General features: G+C 50.6%; 1 protein-coding gene across 9 annotated transcripts in view; it reads right to left on the bottom strand.

Moving 5' to 3' along the window:
- Nucleotides 1–7716: 7716 nt before the first annotated feature.
- Nucleotides 7717–19177, bottom strand: part of BCAS3 (BCAS3 microtubule associated cell migration factor) — a 300611-nt gene continuing 289150 nt past the window's right edge. For 8 of the 9 annotated variants that reach the window (XM_014254998.2, XM_014255000.2, XM_014254995.2 and 5 more), the window contains one exon: nt 7717–8588. In XM_014254998.2, coding sequence (XP_014110473.1) covers nt 8565–8588 — 24 coding nt within the window. In that variant the 3' untranslated portion in view covers nt 7717–8564. The remainder of the gene's footprint in view (nt 8589–19177) is intronic. The other variant, XM_014254999.2, reaches the window with a different exon arrangement.

Raw genomic sequence — 19177 nt, 5'->3', positions numbered from 1 at the left:
ATCTTGGCCTGTTTGCTTCAGATGGGATCTGGGAACTTGTCTGGAATCACATCTAATGCAGGATCTGACGCCGCTGGTCCCACGTCACGTGAGTTGTGGTTTTGGTCTAGGTTTGACTTTTAGAATTGCAGAAAATCACAGTCTCGTGTTTATAGGAGAGAGCATTTCACTGGCGAGAGAATAAAACCAGCCAGAATAAAACACGAGCTGGTCCTGGGCATGAGTTACACTTTTCGTTGCATCTGCTCCATCCCTGGGTGTTTCACCATGGACAAATTTGATGTACACCAGCACTGCATGGAAGGGCCAGCTCTCATTATCTTGATTTCCATTTCCTCCAAATCCCAGTGCTCCTCCAAAACACGGCCCTGCAGGCAGGACAGGCTCGTCCCATCTTTCGGTTCTTGAAACCAGTCTGAGAACTCAAACTGCTCTGGGGCACGGCCTCATCTCCGCCCTGGATCCAGCCCCATTCCCAGGCACGTTTGCATTTCACTTAATTTTCTCATTGCCCAGATTTTTCCTCACTTCTCCGTGGGTGCTGGGTTCTTGCAGTGACCATCCTGGGGAATCTGGGGATGTTGGCACGGGCAGACATTCTGAAACCCTCGAGCCCCTCTTTTCCAGCGTCCCAGCTCCTCACCCACACGAGCTGTGCAGATTTCTCTCCAGGGCGTTTTCCATGGATACCTCAACGGAGGCAGCACCAAATAACAAGTAAATAACAGCCCCGACGCCGGGCTGCCGGCACAAAGCAAGCAATTGCCCTTCCCGCAGGTCACTAATCTCTTGACACATGGTCTTTGAGACCTGGGCCACGGGGAGGGAGGCTGAAAGGGAAGAAAAGATAGCGGGGACAATGGCAGGGCCGCCGGCTGGCTAATAGCCCTTCTTCCAGCTTTGTCTGGGGACACTCAAAGTGACCTGGGATCAATTCATCTCCGCAGAAAGAACCACGCTCCTGACTCTGCCGCGGTGCCCGGGAGGGTCCCGGAGCTCCGGGCTCAGTGCAAAGCTGGAGTTGCTGCAGGTATTAATAGCGCCCATTTTGTAGCCGGCAGTAATTCCCCGCCGTGTTTTCCCCTCCACGCTGAAAACAAACCCTTCACTTGATCCGTTTGTCCTCTCCAGTTGCCATCTGTCTTCCATCCTTCAAATCTCACCTTAAAAACAGTGCCTCTTGAGCAAATCCTCCCCGCCAGCCCCGCGTGCCGTCTCGCCCGGCGCAGGCCTGACACTACAAGCGCTCATTGAAGTGGAGGGGATTTGAGAGCGCCCAGGACACGGCGGGATTAAGGGCACAGATTGTGCTCCCCGGGCTGCAGCTCTGCCTGCCTAGGGCTCTGCTCCCTCCCTGCATGGGCATCCCCATCCCTGCGCCCTTCAGGTGCCGGTGGGATGCAGGGAAGCGCCTGAGCAGCCTCCCTGGTGCCTCCGGGTGCTTTCCTCTGCAGGGGGGAGCAGGAGAGGTCACAGCGTGTGCCCTGCTGAGGCAGAGCAGGGGGTTCACACACGGGGCTGCTGATTGCACAGATGTGCAGGTGCTGTCTCACCCCATCCTATCCCATCCCATCCCATCCCATCCCATCCCATCCCATCCCATCCCATCCCATCCCATCCCATCCCATCCCATCCCATCCCATCCCATCCCATCCCATCCCATCCCATGGATCCCATCCCATCCCATCCCATGGATCCCATCCCATCCCATCCCATCCCATGGATCCCATCCCATCCCGTCCCATCCCATCCCATCCCATCCCATCCCATCCCATGGATCCCATCCCATCCCATCCCATGGATCCCATCCCATCCCATCCCATGGATCCCATCCCATCCCATCCCATCCCATCCCCACCTAGGGGCAGCATCTGCGGGCGGCCCGGGCCAAGCCGTGAATCACCCGCACATCAAAGCGCCGGCAGCGCAGCTCTCACAGCCCCGCAGCCGCTCCGAGAGGACAGGGCCTGTGCAGATGTTCAGCAGCAGCTTTTCTCAATTACAGAGAGCAGCAGAATTTGCCAGAGAAGCCAGGGAAAGGGAGGGAAAGAGTCCTGGCCAGTGGAGAGCTGGAGCAAAGAGCCCACACATCCCTCGAAGCTTCAGACCGGCACATCACCACCTGCCTTCATTTCAGCTCCAGTTAAAATTCAGTTTAGCACTGAATTGCCTCACATTCCCCTCCAGCCCTTGCTGTGGTGGGGATCACCTGCTCCCATCAAAATCCTGGTCTCTTTAGGAAAACCCCTCCTTGCTGGGCTTCATGGGCATACAGGGGAGCTCAGACTTCTGATCCAAGCCTTTGGAGCTGGTGAGGTTCCTCCTGGAAAATAAATGCACGTGATACCACAGCTGATCCTGTGATCACAGCAGGGTGACACATGGTGGTTTTTGGCTGTGCCTGGAAAGGGCAGCCCTGATCCTGCCCAGCTCCCACGGACACTGAGGACTACCAGGAGCGGGAGTCTCATAGTCTGGTCAGTCACCCGGGCAGGACAATGGCATCACTGCCACATGACAGCTGGACTTTATCCTTTCGACAGCAAAAAGAGCAAAATTCAATGTACCTTGGGAGGTGGCTGCAGTGTGGACGCCCTGGTGTGGGAGGAGAGGCAGAGGATGTGCCTGGTCTTTCCACTGGGAGTCATGGGATGGGTGCAAGGTGGGATGGGGAGCAGGGTACAGGGCCAGCTCTTCACCCCGGACTGCAGATGCTCTCTCTGGTTTTCTGCTTGAACAAAGCTGCTTCTCTGAACGTGCTTCACAACCTCCAGCACACAGCAGACCCTTGCCAAAGTGCTCTCCCCAGGTTGCTCAGGAGGGAAAGGGCTCTGCCATCATTCCCACCTCACCCCAGGAGAGTCCCCTCCTCCCTGGGGGATGCAGAGATGCTGCGCTCCTCCCAGAACACATCAGGGTGTCCCTGCTCCCACAACCCCACTTTCAGGTGAAAATACAATCGCTTCTCTCCCTGTCCTTCTTCCCATGGCCCCAGGAGCTGACACTTCCCACCTCTCCAGAGAAGGGTGTGGAGGGAGAGGGGCTGGATGGGAGAGGATTAATGCCCAGCTGGCACCGGGCTGCACCACGGGCAGTGGCATCACCTTTTATTAACGTCCTGTAACAATACTGTAAATACTCCCTGGGAAATAATTACAGCCTATAAAAGAAGCAGCAACCTGTGGCTTGAGCCAGGACTGGTTTGCAACACTTGTTTTAAAGAGACGTTTCATGTCTCGTTTATAGATTAGGTTTTAACCTGACAACCTTTTAACTTTGTATTAAATTAGAAATTAACTCTGCACGGCAGCTCACCGTATAATTGAGCCACTGATAGGCCGAGTGCTAGGGAATATTTCAGATACCTTTCAGACAGCAAAGTTCCCAAGAAAATTCAGAGTCTCCTCCTTGATCTAAACCAGGGCTTTGCTATTAATTACTATTTATGATCAGGTGGCAGGAATGCTTTGCATGGAGGGGGAGCTGGCAGGGAGCAGCATCCCTGCACTGTGCCCATCCCCAGGGATGCAACAGAGGGAAGGAGATGGAGGTGACAGGGAATGCTGCAAGCCCCTGACCCTGCTGTCAGTATTTCAGTGTAATTTCCTGCAGCAGAAATTCCCAAGAAAGGCAAAAATTCAGCCTGGGAACTCACTGACAGATGCACAGCTTCAAATTACATCCGAGCGCAGGGAGGGATGGCTGCAGTGGATGGGGCAGCGTCAGTGCCCAGCAGGACGGGCCGGGGGAGATGTGGCACGTCCAGCAGCACCCCTGGGCACAGCTGGAGGAGCTGGGCACAGCTGGAGGAGCTGGGCACAGCTGGGGGCACAGGGGGTGGTTTTGTACCCTGCCGTGGCCTGCCCTTTGCTCGCACCGGGGTGAAGTTTTGGGGACAATTGAAAGCTGTCCCCAGCACGTGCCGGAGGCGGGGGCCGAGCGGGGACAAACCCGGGGACATCAGCCAGAGCAGGGCTCACCCTGTTGGGCTGGGAGGGCTCCTGAGCCCAGATTTCCGCTGGTGTTCAATGAATGCCAGGGACAGCCGAGACTGAGCAGCCCCTGGAGGTTTCCACGGAGGGGACACGGGGGATGCTCTGCCCGGCTGTGCCCAGGTGAGGATCACAGCTGAACCTCCCGGCCCTTCCCATTTCTGTTCCCAGAGCTGTGCCCCTACACCCGGGGAGCCGGGAGCTCGGAGAGGGGCTCCTGCAGTCCCCGGCACTGCACAGACAATCGTTCGTCCCGGTGCCTTTTCCATCTGTGAAACAGGCCAAGCGGTGGATTCAATTATTTTTTTCCTAGCACACAGGCCACTAATCATTTATTGCATTAAAACCACCCCCCCTCGTCTCCACAACTTTTGTTCCCGCTTTATCCAATTAAAACTCAGGCTAAAAAAAAGAAGTTTCTTTTTCTCCTTTTTTTGCAATCACAAAGAGCCGATCTCAGCCCCATTGACTCGCTAATTGTGAGCACTCAAATGGTCGGGTCTAAAGTTACACTTAGCAGCTGTGAAACATTAGGGTGAAGTGATTACAACCTACTGGAGGATACCGAACATTTTTACAATATCTCAGGAGCATAAGGGAAAGACAACAGGAAATGGCGCAAACTTTCCTACCCTGCACAGCAACAAGCCAGAGCGAAGGAGTGAGAAAATAAATGCAGAGACGTGGCGCAAACGTGGTTTGGATGCTCAAAAAATTACTGAGGAAGCTCTGGTGAGAGCACCATGGATTTACCCCTCGCTTGGGCGGTCAGGGAGGACCGGGAGCAGCTCCAGGGATTTCACAGCTGCACTTTGCAGCCATGCTCTGCTCTGGGTTCTCTGCTGAGGAAGGAGGATGGAGATCTTGGCAGTATTCTGCTCTTGGCCAGTCCTTTGCCTTGTCCCAGCAAATGTTCTGGGCCTGGAGAACGCTGCTCAGGACAGGACAAACCGGAGTCTGTCCCCTCACAGGGACAGGGACAGGGTTTACCTGGGCTGGGGCTCAGCATCCCCAGCAAAGCCACCAAATCCCAAGCTCCACGTGCTCTGCAAAGCACCAGGGAACTCCGATGGTTACACCCAGGCCCTGGACTGGTCCTGAGATTTGATTCCTGAGATTTGATTTCATTTGAACTCCAAGCTGTCACGTTTGGAGAGCCTTTGACTTCCCACTCCTTTTCAAACAGCCCAACATCCCCCTCCCATGATTTAAGCCCACTACATGCGTGTGTTTATTACAGAAACCAGGGTAGGATAAGAAAGCAATATTTCATGTTAATTCATGAAATCTGAACTCAACTTTTAATAGAAGAGCCCCACTTTATGCCCAGAGTGATATACAGTCCGCCCCGCTTTAAATGAGACGTTTTGCCTTTTGAACTCAGCAGGAGCCCTCTGCTTACGACTACTGGAAACAGTTTAAAAACCTGCAAGTCCCCGTGTCTCTTGGGCTCTTTGGTTTATATCATGGCACAACATTCTTGCTGTGCTGCCAGCTGCTGTGCCTGAGAACCTGGCACGTCAGAAACTCACCTGGAGAATTTCCACAGCGGCAGGAACCTGCAGAAATCCTGCAAAGACCATGAGCCTCTGGCTATTCTTAAGTGGGGTTTGGATCAAGTTCCTCGACTGAAAACCTGGTTGTGTCGGAGTCAGGGGCAAACCTCCCTTAAGAGCAGCTTCTAGACTTATCAAGGAACAGAAATATTCTCTCCTGGTGCCTGGAAATGAGCTCTCATATGGCTGCTGAGGTTGAGGAGGAGGAAGGGTGGTGTGGCGTGAGACCACCTGGCACCTGGTTGGAATGGGGGGGCTTTTAGGGCCATGGTGGGAGCAGGAGTGTGGTGTGAGTGAAGAACACAGTGCAGGGATGTGTTGCATCAAAAAACGTTACAGATGAATCATAAAATAAAGTTATTATTGAACCAAATCCTATAAAATTGTCATTAACTCACACCCTTCAGACCCTGGAGTCAGTGATAATTCTGACCCCACAGAGTTATCAATGAATCAGATCCTACACAGCAACACACTCAGTTTTCTCTGGCTCACAGAGGAGCTGGAACTCAGTGGTTATTCTGCTGGGTCATCGGTGAAAGTATCAAATTAAAGTTAAATTAGCCACCTCATGGCAATGCTTATTTTTTCTTTTAGGCTCTAGGCTTTCTTAACAGTTTGGCTACAGGGCTATCAACAGCAGGGAATTTAGGACATTCTTTTCAATGAACCAGACTGAAAATATTTTGGTACAGCCCCAGTTTGTAGGGTTTTTTTGAATCTCTTCCCCCCCACTTTAAACAAAACATCCTGATTCAAAGGAGCTTCTTGCAGACTGGGAATTTCCACATGGCCATATTGCAGCACTTATAAAAAGTGATTTAATGCCTGCCAACAACAAATACATTTGCAATGACACCACTCGGTGTTATGTGCTATCCTGCTTTGTGTGCTCAGCCAGAGCCAGCCAGGCAGTCCCAGGCAGGAGGGAGAGGAGCCTCTTTCCTTCCTCCACGAGAACTTTGTCCCTTACCCTGCTCCTTGGAAAGCCTGAAAGGAAACAAGCATCACGGTGACAACACAATCCCTTCTGTATGTGTTAATCTGGATTTTGTTTGAACTTTTGGAGCTGACCTTGGCTTGAACTGTGTTAAAAACCCTGACTGGTGTGGACTGACTTGACCCTGCGGTCCCATTTGTCCGTGGTGCCAGTCCTGCCCTCAACCCTGTACTTCAAGCCTTTATTTTACAGACAAAAAGGAACATAACATTACAGCAGATATAGCCAGCGGGCCGGAGCTGCAAGTACTTACTTAGAGGCAAAACTCTCCTCTGATTTCATCCCAAGGAAGTTATTTTTTTTGCTTGAGAAGAGACTGACTGCAAACCAAGCAAGAAACTGAAATTATTGCTGTAAACTCTCGCTTTTTATTAGCGGTTTCCAAGCCTGAAGAAAACAAAACCTTCTGAGTGGCTGTGCTACAGTTAAAAGCAAAAAAACCCCAAAAAAACCAACCCAAACCAAGCCCAAGACTGAACTGGGTGTTTGGGGATGGAGTAGGAAGAGGGTGGTTGGTTCTGCATCCCTTGGTGTGGCTGGCTGGAGCTGTAAGATTTGTGGGTTTAGATAGTTTCCTCTCCCAGCCATGACTCAAACGGCTTCTATTAAAAACAAGTAGTGGGAAGGAAATTTCATAAGCTGACAGTCCCATCTCACTCTGCTGTGAGACACAAGTTGGCTGAGATGTAGGAATTTGTGTGGTTATGATGTGTGAGCCCAGGACTGTTTTATCAGCAGGGTTATGCAGTGCTAGCTCTGACTGTGCACGTTCAGAAGGGTGCAGGGGTTCAGGCTGTTCTGCAAAGCCTCTGATCCTGCAACAGAATGGATGGAAATGGGTGCCCCTGCCTCCAGCACCTGGTCCTTGTCCCACTGAAATCGGTGGGATGAAGAAGCAGGGCCCCAACCAAAGCAGGGAGCTGGGTGTTGGTTTTCAGAGGAGCCAGGTGGGTGTGAGGCACATCACCTAAATACCTTGTTTCTAAAAATCCCGTCTGTGCACACGAGGACAAGGGAATGGGGAGGCAAAACCATGCTAGACTGGCTGCATAACAGCCACTGATGGCTTTAATTAAAGCCCTCCAATACACACAGAGTCTGGTCCAGGGAGATACACAAAGCCCACAGTCAGCCCAGTAACACTCCATGAACATTGCCATTTAAGCAGTTTCTTGTTTAACTTAGATTTATTCAATGACACATGCATTTCTGGACAGATATCTGAGTTCCAATGAACAACTTTTATAACCAAATATGAGAAATCCGTGACTGCAATTAGTCAATTAAGTACGTTTCTAAAATACATGACTAGAAGAAAACCGGAGCAAGAGAGAGAATTCTTCCAAAGAACAAAAAGAAACATTTCCATTTGTAATACTCCTGGCATCGATGAGTGTCAGAGGGGAAGAAGGGCAGCAAGGAGATGCGATGTGGAAGGAATAACATCATCAAACCTGTCCACAGAAAGTCCTCCAGTTTCCAGTCTCTCCAGTTCATCCATTAATGCTCGGCACTTTCACCAACGGCGAGAGCTCCTCTGAGTTACAGAGATTCATCTCTCAGCAGGAAAAAGCAGAGCACGGTTGTGAAACCGTGTGCTTGACCCAAGGTGGCATAGGAATATTTCTCCTCACCCAATCTCTTCCTGAAGACAGCGAGAAAAGAAGCTGCAGAGCTATCAGGACTGAAGATGGAGCCTCTTTGTATTGCACAGGAACACAGAGTCAAGATTTCATGACGGATGTTTCAGGAAGGTTTAAGAGTCGTCGATTTCCATCAGGGTAACGAGAACCATCCCGCGCCGCCGGGAGCCGGCAGGTGACAGACACAGCGGGATTGGCTGGGGGACAGGCGCTGGATCCCCTGGATGTGTCCCTGCTGGGTGGCTGGCTCAGGGGAATCCCGTGGGGAACAGGCTCAGGGGCTGGTTCTCGTTGGTCGGGAGGGGGGAGCGGTAGCCGTCGAAGTTGCGGGGGATGCTGCCGCTGGTGGAGCCCGAGCTGTTACTGAGCGTCTCTATGCTTCCCTCTCGCTGAAGCTCTGCAAGGGAGAGAGAGCAGGTCCTGGTTAGTGTTTGGGATAAACCCCCAGTGTCCTTACACAGACGCTTTACTGACAAATCCCTCTGCCGCTGCATCGCTCTAACGTTCGCTCATCATCCTCTTCTGGGCCGATTTGGGAATTGTTCCTGAGGAAAGCCAGCTCTTGGTTCTACTTCTCCCCAGCTGAGCCAAAGATGGAGACATTACCTGCTGCCCCTCCCTGGGGCTGTGGCTGCTGACTCAGGATGTTCCACAGGGGGAACCTCACAGCTGAACTGAGCAGGGTATGGAGGGGATGGTGGAAAATCTTCCAGCGATGCTGGGAAGGGGGATTGGCAGAGTGTACCAATAACCACTGCCATTTCCCACCTTGGGAACAACAGGGACTTTCCACAGCCCTTAATCCTGCCCCAATGGACATAAATAACTCAGCTTTTTCAAGTCTAACAGAAAATATCCCCTTTCCTCAGCTGTGCCTCAAAGCAAAAGAGGAAGCAGCCAGACTGTGGCTCTCCCTCTCCCGGTCTCACCCAGGCAGACACGTCCCCTCTCTGACCTCCCCAAGCCTTCAGTGCTCCCTGATCTCCAACCAGAAGGATTTTTGTGTGTGCAGGGCATCATTTCCAGCTGTGGCCTCTCTGTGAGCCACCTGAACCCTGCAGTTGACTTGGTGGCCACGTGCAGCATCCCCCTGGCAGCACTCAGTGGTGGCACACAGCAGGGACGTGAGGCACAGCCCCAGGGGTGGCACAGGACTCCTCCCCAGGGTGTCACAGTGGTGACAGGAGACAAGGAATGTTCTGGGCAGTTGTGATGTGCGACCCCAGCGTGAATTTGGGCAGCCTGGGCTAGAGGGGACAGGATGGGCACAGGAGTTTTGGGTAAATTCCTCTGCTGCCAGGGGGCCAGAGGATCTGGAGGGGCTACAGGAGAGCTGGAGAAGGACTTTATATAAGGGCATAGAGTCACAGGACAAGGAGGAATGGCTTTAAATGGGAAAAGAGGTTTAGATGGGATACTGGAAAAAATTGTTCCCTGTGAGGGTGGTGAGACACTGGAACAGAGAAGCTGTGGCTGCCCCTGGATCCCTGGAAATCCTCAAGGTCAGGTTGCACGGAGCTTGGAGCAGCTGGGACAGTGGGAAGTGTCCCTGCCCATGGCAGGGGTGAAATGAGATGAGTTTTAAGGTCCCTTCCAACCCAAACCTTTATCTGGGTCTATGTAAGACTTGTCTGGGGTGGAAAGGAGCTGCAGGAGCTGGAGGAGCAGTGCCTGCTCTGCTCTCTGCTAAATACTCCTGCCCTTCCACTGCCTCACCTGGGATATTTAACCTCCTGTGAACACCACAGCAGGCCTTTGGCTGCAGCAGGACTCTGTGATAAGGACAGATTTATACACAAAGTCTAAGGAACAGCAAAAAGTCAGCTTTTCCCTAAAACAAAAAGCATCCCACCCCAGCATCCCCTGGCACTGCCCTGCTCCCCTCAGCAGCCCTGCACACACCTAGCAGCCAGGGCTGTGGGATTTAATCCCTCATCCTGGAGGTAACCTGCAACGAGATAATCTGCCCAGGATACAAGGAAAACAAATCAGCAGGAAGCTGATCACCCTGAAAGCAGCGCTGATAATGACCTCAGCTAGATTCAGCACCATTTTCTTGCCAGTATTTGGTGAAGGAATGTCCATGTCTAAACCTCTTCATTTTCCTCACATCCTTACTCTCCCATGAGTCCAGGAAGTAAAAACAGTAATTTAAATCAGAAATGAGTGGCGTATCCCACACTAATACTGTGCTTATCCTGTCTGATTTGGGGCTTTTATCTCTCTCAGCACACAGCTGGCTTTGCTTAAAGGTCCCACGTCAGGGCTGGGGGCGCTGGGCAGCATCGCTGTGCTCCCCCAAAGCCCGGCACGGCTCCTCCCGGGCTCATTCCGCTCTCTTTTCCAGCCAGAATTGATTTCCAGGCAAAGTGTTTCCAGCAAGACGAGGGAGAGGGACAGAGAGAGGAGTTTTGTTTTCCTGTGGCTCCTGCGTGGCTCTTCCTGCCCCTGGGGCCCGAGCTCCTGCCTGTCCCTCGGTGCCTGCTGTGGGACCCTGCGCCCTGCCCGCCTGGGATTTGGGGGGATTTGGGGGCATTTGGGCTTTTCTGGGGTCTGCAGGATTTCTGCAGCTGGCAGCTCCTGTCACCTCTGCGGTGCCTGCCAGGGGGTGGCACTGCAGAGACCGATGCCAGCCAGGGAAAAAGCAGGGAGCAGAAACCAGGGATGCGGAGCCACAGGGCCTGGGTGGAGGGAGTCCTGTCCCGGCTGCATCCCCCAGCTCCGAGCTGTCCTGAGGCATCAAAACCTGACAATTCCTGACGGGGAGGCCGGACAGGCAGGGCACAGGAGGGCCAGAGGCTCCGGAGGGGATTTTCCAGCCCAGTCTCGGTTAGGGGGTGTCCGGCTCAAGCTGCCATCCCAGGGCACACTCGGAACACCAGCCCGGTGCTCTCACACAGCCCGGCTCGCTCTGGAACCAATTATCCGGCCAGGCAGACGAGCAGGGGATTCTGATACCCGAGGAAACCCTGGAAAAGCTCGGCTGCTGCAGAGAGCTCCGCTGTGCTCAGGAAATTGGGCTCTTGCCCTCATCCCCGGGCGGCTCTCAGGCACGGCTGGGTCACACCAGGGGGACAATTAGCCATTACATGGTCACCAGGGACCACCTGCCCCCACAGCTGACCCCAGCACCACGGGCAGCACGTCTGCCAGCGTTCCCTCAAATTGCTCTGTTTCATTAATAAAAAAGAAATTAAAAAATTACATAAAAATCCAGAGTGTATTATTATTCTTTCTCCCAGCCCTTAGAGCAGACTGGGGCACGGCAGAGGAACATCAGTGAGATTCCCATGGGAAGCACAGACAGGAGGGGGAATGGCTCCATGGCATGGGGACACCCTTCCTGCTACAGAGCGAAAACCAAAGGACAATTTCTCACAGATCTGGATACACCAAGCAAGTGCAGCAGGAGCTGTGTGCTGGGGCTGTTGGGTATCAGGAGAGACAGGACCCTAAAGCCACCCTGAGCACCTGTGGCACAGCTGAAGGACCTGAAACACCTCCCAGCCCGAAAGGACACCACAACCCATCAGACCTCTGATACCCTCTGTGCTGGGAACAGGCTGAAAAACACAAAACAGCAGCAAATCCCCACGGAAAGATGGGAGTGGGTGTCAGGAGAGCCCAGAGCAGCAGGATGAGGGATCAGCAGCACTCCAGGGCTGCCCAGGCAGTGATTCCGTTCACTCCGGTGGAGTTACGCCAGCAATGGACTTGGCCCCAGCAAGTCTGAGGGTTATTGTATCTGCATTCCCCCATGCATCCACTGTCGAGATGTATTAACTTCCTTAAATGTACCAGTAAAACAACCTCTTACGATACACTTTAATGAACTTGTACAGTAGCCAACAAATTGTGCATCATATAAAACCCATTCGGCCTTATAGACTCTCTGGCTATTTTGTAATAACTGCAATTTGCTTCTGCTGAAGCAAGATAACCAGGGTTGAGAAGTCAGGCTTTGCAGAAACCTAAATATTTGATTTGGGGGGAGTGGGTGGGAGAAGGAAGAAAGGGGCCTCTGGGAGCTATTTATGGGGTCAAAATAACATGAGACCTGCTCTTCTCGTAGCGTTTCCACCATCAAGGAAATGAAATACTGTGAGAAGACCAGCACTTGCATTATTTTGGCCCCATAAATGGCTCCCTGAGGCTTTCAGAAGCCCGTGAAAAACAAACACAAATACAAATAAATGCTAATACTGGAAACGTAAATACTAAAACCTGCCCATGTCCCCGGAGGAAACGACTCACAAAGTCCTGCCTGCCCTAAAAAAAAAAAAAAAAAAGGGAAAAAAAGACGAAGGAGTTGGAACATCTGCTGAAGGCATGAGGAGAAAGTCACTTCAGGGGAGCTGGGAACAGCCCCGCCTGCGCTTTTGACAGTAACAGTAATGGGCACCGCTGGCATCACCCAGGGTCCCAGAGTAACGGGATTTTCAGGGCACACACACTTTCTGCCGTGGTGGAGGCAGCAGCAGCAGTGAAAATCCTCGTGGCTGCTGGTGTGGGATGGCAAGTGGCCACCCTGAGCCCCCGGCCCACCCCAGGGCAGCCATCCCCTGTCATGGCCCAGCTCGGTGCCTGCAGGAGCACAGGGACAGCATTGGGGCATCAGAGGAGCTGGCAGCAGATGTTGGCTGCTCCTGCTTGGCATTGCTGCCCTCCTGCAGTTCTGCCAGGAATTGGAAAGGAAACCTTGCAGGAAAGGTTTCTTTGTGCCGATATTCCCGACTGCCATGCTGCAGCCAGCCTGTCCTGCCCTCTGCCCGAGCCATGCTGCTCTCCCTGAGCTGGCTGCCAAGGTGCAGGGAGGAGGAAGAGGAGGAGGAAGAGGAGGAGGAAGAAAGAGAAGGAGCCACTCTGGGGACAGCCCGGGGTGTGCAGGTCTGGGAGAGCGGTGCTGCTCGAGGTCCAGCTGCACCCTCCATTCCAGAAAGCTCCAGGAACTGTCAAAGGGCCCCATCAAATCCAGCAAGGTACAAAGCCCTGCCAAGCCTAAATGTGAAACCATTTTATAGGGCACATTAATTCAATGCCTGAAGAAAATCTATATAGCCCTCTTTTGCCCGGAACACTCATAAATTATGCTGCCTTTCTTAGCCGTGCTCTCCTGTAGTGGTCCACTCGAAGCCCTGGTATCTCCTTTATGTCCACTCAAAAATCCCCTCTCCAGTGCATTATTATTTCTTCTAATGGTTTTTCCTTTCTCCCTGTTTGCCTTCCCCTCTTTAAGCACAGTTTCAAAATATCCCAAATCATTTGCTGGAAGAGCTGACCCTTTCCTCTTACCTACGGAGGGGCTGCCCGGGATAACTGATACAATGACAGCAGCCTGATGTGTCAGGGCAGCGGGGAAGCGGCAGCAACTCTGAATACAAGAATTATTCTTCATCATCTCAAACTGTCACAACACATTACCCTCAAAGCCGCAGCTCGCTGAAGGAGTGACCCTGGACTGAATGGGAGAGTGCTCGGGGAAAGAACTAATTGTAGCCTCTTTTCACACGTCAGTCACTTTTCACAGCACCAAGCCTTTCAAGCTCAACTAATGTCAAGTTCCCTTTTCCTTTTGCTGGGCTGAGTATTTCTGATTTTTAAGGATGGCATTTTTAAAGGAACAAGGTCTCTGGTGAGGGATGAGGCCAGGGAGGGGAGGAAAGGAAGCGTCGGAGTGAGCATGCATCAGAAAGTCCATCAGACGCCCGAAGACTCGTTAGAAATTAGACAATTAACAAGTAGGAATGCAGGAAGTGGGGTAATGGCCAGCAGAGCTCGAATCTCCTCGATTTCATTTCTGTCATTCACAGCAATTATTTTGGGGAACTCTTCAGGCTCTGCCGAGGGGGCCACAAACGTGGGAATGTGCTCGGCCCCTTCCCAAAACGAGGATGTGGGACAGGAATTTTCCAGGGGTGAGGGAGAGACACGAGGTGTTGCTCACTAAACCCACCTCTCCCCATCCACGGGGGTTTCTGAATAAACAGCTAAAAGGCAAAATTTCAAGCCTCTTTTTAAAATCAAAGACAATTCCCTTTCCTTTTGGAGGAGATTCCCTGCGGAGAGAGCTCTGGGAATGGCAGCCTGGTCCATGATCTGGGGCAGGGACACATAAGGACCCTTCATAGCTCCTGTCTTTGACCGAAATCCTGACACATTCTGTGGCAAGGATTAGTTTTTCACCCTTCCATTTACACAATGCCCCTCACGGGGGACTTGCAGAACTGACTGGGGCTTCCCGAGTGTTATTTATTAACTGTAATGAATAATAATTATGGAGCTTCTGCCATCTGGATTCTCACTCAAAAGGGCCCTATTTAAAGGCAACGCTAAAAGGCAATTTGTATTAACACAATGGAAGTCTTGAGGATCTCTTAAACTGTTTGTAATTTACACAACGCTCCCCAGTGAATGGGTGAGTTAAACATTTTAATTTCACTTATTGCTGCTGAAGGGAGGGGATGTGCTCCCCCTCAGGAGCTCGCACTTGCACACGGGAACTCTCCATTTTTCAGGATTCAGACAACATCCCGAACTCTGCCGGCTGCTTTTGGCCCTGTTTCTGCAGGAAACATTCCCTCTGAGCATCAGTGGTGCTGCTGCCTGGGACACACGAGGTGGAGCAGAGCTCAAAAGCCGATGCGAGGTCGGAGACGGCACCAGGATGAAGAAATATCGGAGTGCTTGGAAATGACATCACTGCTACTGCACTTGGAGGTTTTCCTCGAGGATTTCCACCCCCTATCCTTTCTTTTTTTAATATGAAATGCAGTTATGCTAACAAGGGAGCTTTAATTATAATCCATCTCCAACACCCTTGGCGGCTGCTGGGAGCGAGGGGCTCCAGCCCCGCTGGCAGGGAGGGCACAGGGGGGCACTGCACCCCCAGGGGAACCTGAGCTTTTGGCTATTTGGATGAACAAAAATCCTTAATACTAAATTGCACTGAAATGAAAGCACCGAGTCCTCATTAAAAATTTTAATTCTGCAAGTTGGTTTTGATTTGAGATGGCTGAAATTTCTGGGCAAAAGTGTGTTGCTCCTTTCCAAAGGGAGCAGGGACAAAAAGTTCCCAATTTTATATATTGCTACAATTACAATTTCAGCTTACTATGATAATGTTTAAAAGTCAATTAAAGCTGCTCTCTGCCCCAAGCCTTGTGCCTGTTCACCTGCACTGACACCAAATTCCTGCCATGCTCTGGGTGGCTGTAACAGACCTGCTTCTCAGAAATGTTTCTTTTCCCCTTTTTTATAAACTCAGCAATTTCACAAAAGAGATTTTAAACTCTTTTCAAATGAGGAAACAAAAAAAAACCTATGGAATATGAACATTAAAAATAATTCCTGTGTTAAAACTGTGCCTTATCCTGTCACAACCTGAAAGATGTTGAGGTGCCACAAAAGCACCTCCATTAAATTTGCAAGTAAAGAAGACTGGGAAATGCTGCCTGAGCAACTCCTGTGAAATCAGGATTCAGTGGCCTATGTAAAATATTAGTTCTTGTCAAATTACCTTACGATAACTCCAGTGCTGATCCACACAGAGTTGGCTCATGCCTTGCACTTGGAGATGAAACTTGGCGTCCTGGAACAAAGGTGGCAGGATCCAGCAAGGAGATGGGGAGGTACAGGAGGAAGGAGAGAACCAGGGGAATGGAGACAGAACCTTCTGAACATCAGAGTCCCTCTGAGAGCCCAGATCTCATTTGTAGTGCCTGATTTCACTGCGGATATGCCAAACAATTTAACACTCGCAAAACAACGAGGACACCTTGAGCTTACAGAAATGTCCAGGTCTGCTTCAGGCACAAAGAAATCAGTGAGAAAAGGACAAAACATTCTCCTGTATGAACTTCTATCCAGGTTGTTTACTCCTTTAAGAAGAGCACCCAGAAAGCTCCATGCGACTCCAGCCCACGGAGTAGGAGACCCAAGTCTCTGGCATCTCGCCAGACTTGACTCGGAGCATTTTATGGAAGGTTAAAAGTGCACCAGATAAAGGACTGGCATTTAGAGGGAGAATATTCTTCAAGACAGGCACTTTCACAATGATTTCCAGTGCTTTTAAAAAATAATCTCAAGTTTCCTAGAGCTGTATATTTTTGTAAAGAGGTTTAGTATGTTTTCCTATATAAATGGCTCTTCAGAAGGACGAATTGCCAATTTTTGCCAGCATGTGAAGTCTCAAAAGCTATGAGAGTCAAATAGAAAACCATTTCTGTGGCCCATCACATCCTGCAAGCCTACAACTCCTTGTGCAAGATTTACATGATGAGGTTTTTGAATGAATATGCAGCGATGGTTGCTTGGGTTTAAAGGAATTCTCTCTTGCTCCATCCTGAAAGTTTCACTATGCTGCTAACTCCAAATTCCTGTAAGATACCCTATGTGGAATACATGATTTCCTGTGCCAGCCAGTGTGTGTGGACAAGTTTTTTAACGCATTTAGGCAGAACTATCTTGCATCTTTGGTTACGCAAGCAGCACATCTGTGTATATCAGCCCAAAAGCATTTGCAGAGAAAACACTGTATTAAAATTCCTGGGTTTGGTCTCTCATTCCCAGGGTTATGGGAGTGCTTTGGATTGCTCAACACTGACCCCTCTGTCAGCCTCTACTCCACGAAGGAAATTACAAATTCAAAGTAAAATGCATGTTTGTGACACCTACCACGTCCTGCACCCACTGAACTCTGGGGATATTGCTCAGAAATGCTGGAGGCAATGCTCCTATTCCTGGAACATCTTCTATCCAGAACAGGTGTGGATCTGAGCACCTCCTCCTCCTCCTTCTCCTCCTCCTCCTCCTCAGGCTCAGCCAAACAGTTCCAGCAAAAAAACTGGGTAAGGAAAAGCTGCCTGAAGCTCAAACCCACGAACCTGGTGATGACCTCAGGGTCTGGGCAGTGACTGCTGACACTCTGCCTGAGAATTTCACACCCAACCCTCCAAATTTCAGTTCCCATCCTAATTCCAGACCTAATTAAGACCTAATTCCATCCTCTCTGTGATGCCACCTGAGCATTTGGCCTCCTGAAGCCTCTCAGGTAGGAAGAGAGCCCTGGTGCTCAGTGTGCCCCTGTGCCCCTCACACGTGTGCTCTCTGTGCTCCTGACACACACACACTGCCGAGCTCATTTTAAAAGTATAAGATTACAAAGCAAAGTCATTCTGGCACAACTTCCAGTACTTCTGACACAAAGTGGCCTTTTGGGCCAGTGAAAGGCTCTGGGCTGTTCCCTTGGTGCTGATTGATGCTGAGGAGGAAGCTAGACCAGACTGGAATTTGGGTTTGATTCAAAGGAGAAATTAAAAAGTTTGGGGGGGAGCAGATGCTCAGCTGGTCCAAATCAGGAGAGTTTTGTTGAAGCTCACAAAATGATGTCACCACAGGCTCAGCCCTGTCTGTTCATCTAAACAGTTCAAGGCTCTGGACCTGGGAGAGCTCAGGTGGAGATCAGGACCTTCTCCTCCTTCCACTTCCCTGGCAGTAGTTCAGTGTCACTGAGGAGCTCCAAACCCATCCAAATCATCCTAGCTCCAAATGCAGTTTATTTAGTCTATTCATTCCATTTTTTTTAAAGATTCTGTTGACATGGCTGCTTCAAGCAGACCAGCTTTGTAAACACAGCCCTAATTTTACAAAGCACTCAGAGCTCGCAGTCATTACCTTAAAATCACAGCTCTACCTTGACTGAGTATTAACCCAGCCTGGAAAAACAACAGCCCAGTCTCGTGGGCTCTCTCTCTTGCAGGGCTGCTTGAGGCTCTTAATACACTCACTTATTTATATAGCTCCAAATTCTGATGTTAGACATAAATATGAAAGAGCCTTGATAAAAATGACATTCAAAGCTTAATTTGTCCCTTTGTTAACGGAGCTGTTGAACACAGCAATTCACATTTGTGCTCCTGAAACCAGGAGGCAGCTGGAAATAGTAAATTCAACGTTCTTGTGTTTTGGAAGTCGTATTTTAAAAATTGTTCCAAGCATTGATTCTATTACACTCCATCTTCTTACAAACGTGTGGGTGAGCTGCAGCTGGTGGAGGAGGTGGTGGAAGGTAACTCTGTGTGAAATCTGAAAGACCTAATGGCAAACCAAGGCATTCCTCTGGTCACATCCCCCAGAAAAGGCAATTTAAATCATGATTCTGCCTGGTACTTGGGCACCTGGCAGTGAAGTTCACACCTGGCCTCGTGTTGTGCTCTTCTGCAAACTTTTTGCTCACATTTTGGTGGGTCACCAGCCACATTTCCAAAAGTTAAACAAAGAGACAACACAGTGCTGGCATGATATAATCAAAATTTTCTTTCCCCAGAGGCTGTGGATAAAAGTAGCCCTGAGAGGAGCACCAAAGGCACCCCCAAATTTTAAATTAGGGATCTGTCCCTGCACAATTCACCTGCTGCCTCCATGGCTGCAGATGAGGGAAGAAGGCTGCAAGGTTAATTTGTCTCTTGATTTGTTCTTCCAAATGTCATTTCTACCTGACAAGGTGGGAGCACCCAGCAGGAAGAGCTGTGCCGTGTGGGAATAGATGGGAGATGCCATCCTTGGGAATGCTGTGCTCTGCCTGAGGAGAATTCCAGCACAGCAGCACATCCAAGCATCCTCCACAACACAGGGAATCTTTTCAGGAAAATGCCACCATTTCCATGCCACTCACCCCAACCAGGGCTCTCCATCCCCAGCTCCTCTGGCTCCTGGATCCCCTGTGATGCCAGTGAGCTGGAGCAGAGGCAGGAGGGCAGGTCCTGCCTGAAGCCTTCCCAGAAAAATATTTTTGGAAAGAGTCAGAGAAGTGATACTGACCCTTTGTCTTTCACAACACCATCAAGTTTTGGTGTAAGCACAGAGTTCATGGGTTGGGCAGTTACTGAGAAAGTCACTGACCAAAGGAACAACAAATAAATATATTAAATAAATAAATAAATGAAGAAGAGGGTGTTTTAGCTGCGGGGGTCTTTCTGGAAAATGGTA

The sequence above is a fragment of the Pseudopodoces humilis genome, chromosome 23 (assembly GCF_049639895.1).
Source record: "Pseudopodoces humilis isolate 2021_Gansu_Grassland_sample_001 chromosome 23, ASM4963989v1, whole genome shotgun sequence".
NCBI classification, from domain to species: Eukaryota; Metazoa; Chordata; class Aves; order Passeriformes; family Paridae; genus Pseudopodoces; species Pseudopodoces humilis.
The sequence above is the reverse complement of the archived record's forward strand: the minus strand, read 5'-3'. Positions and strand labels throughout refer to the sequence as shown.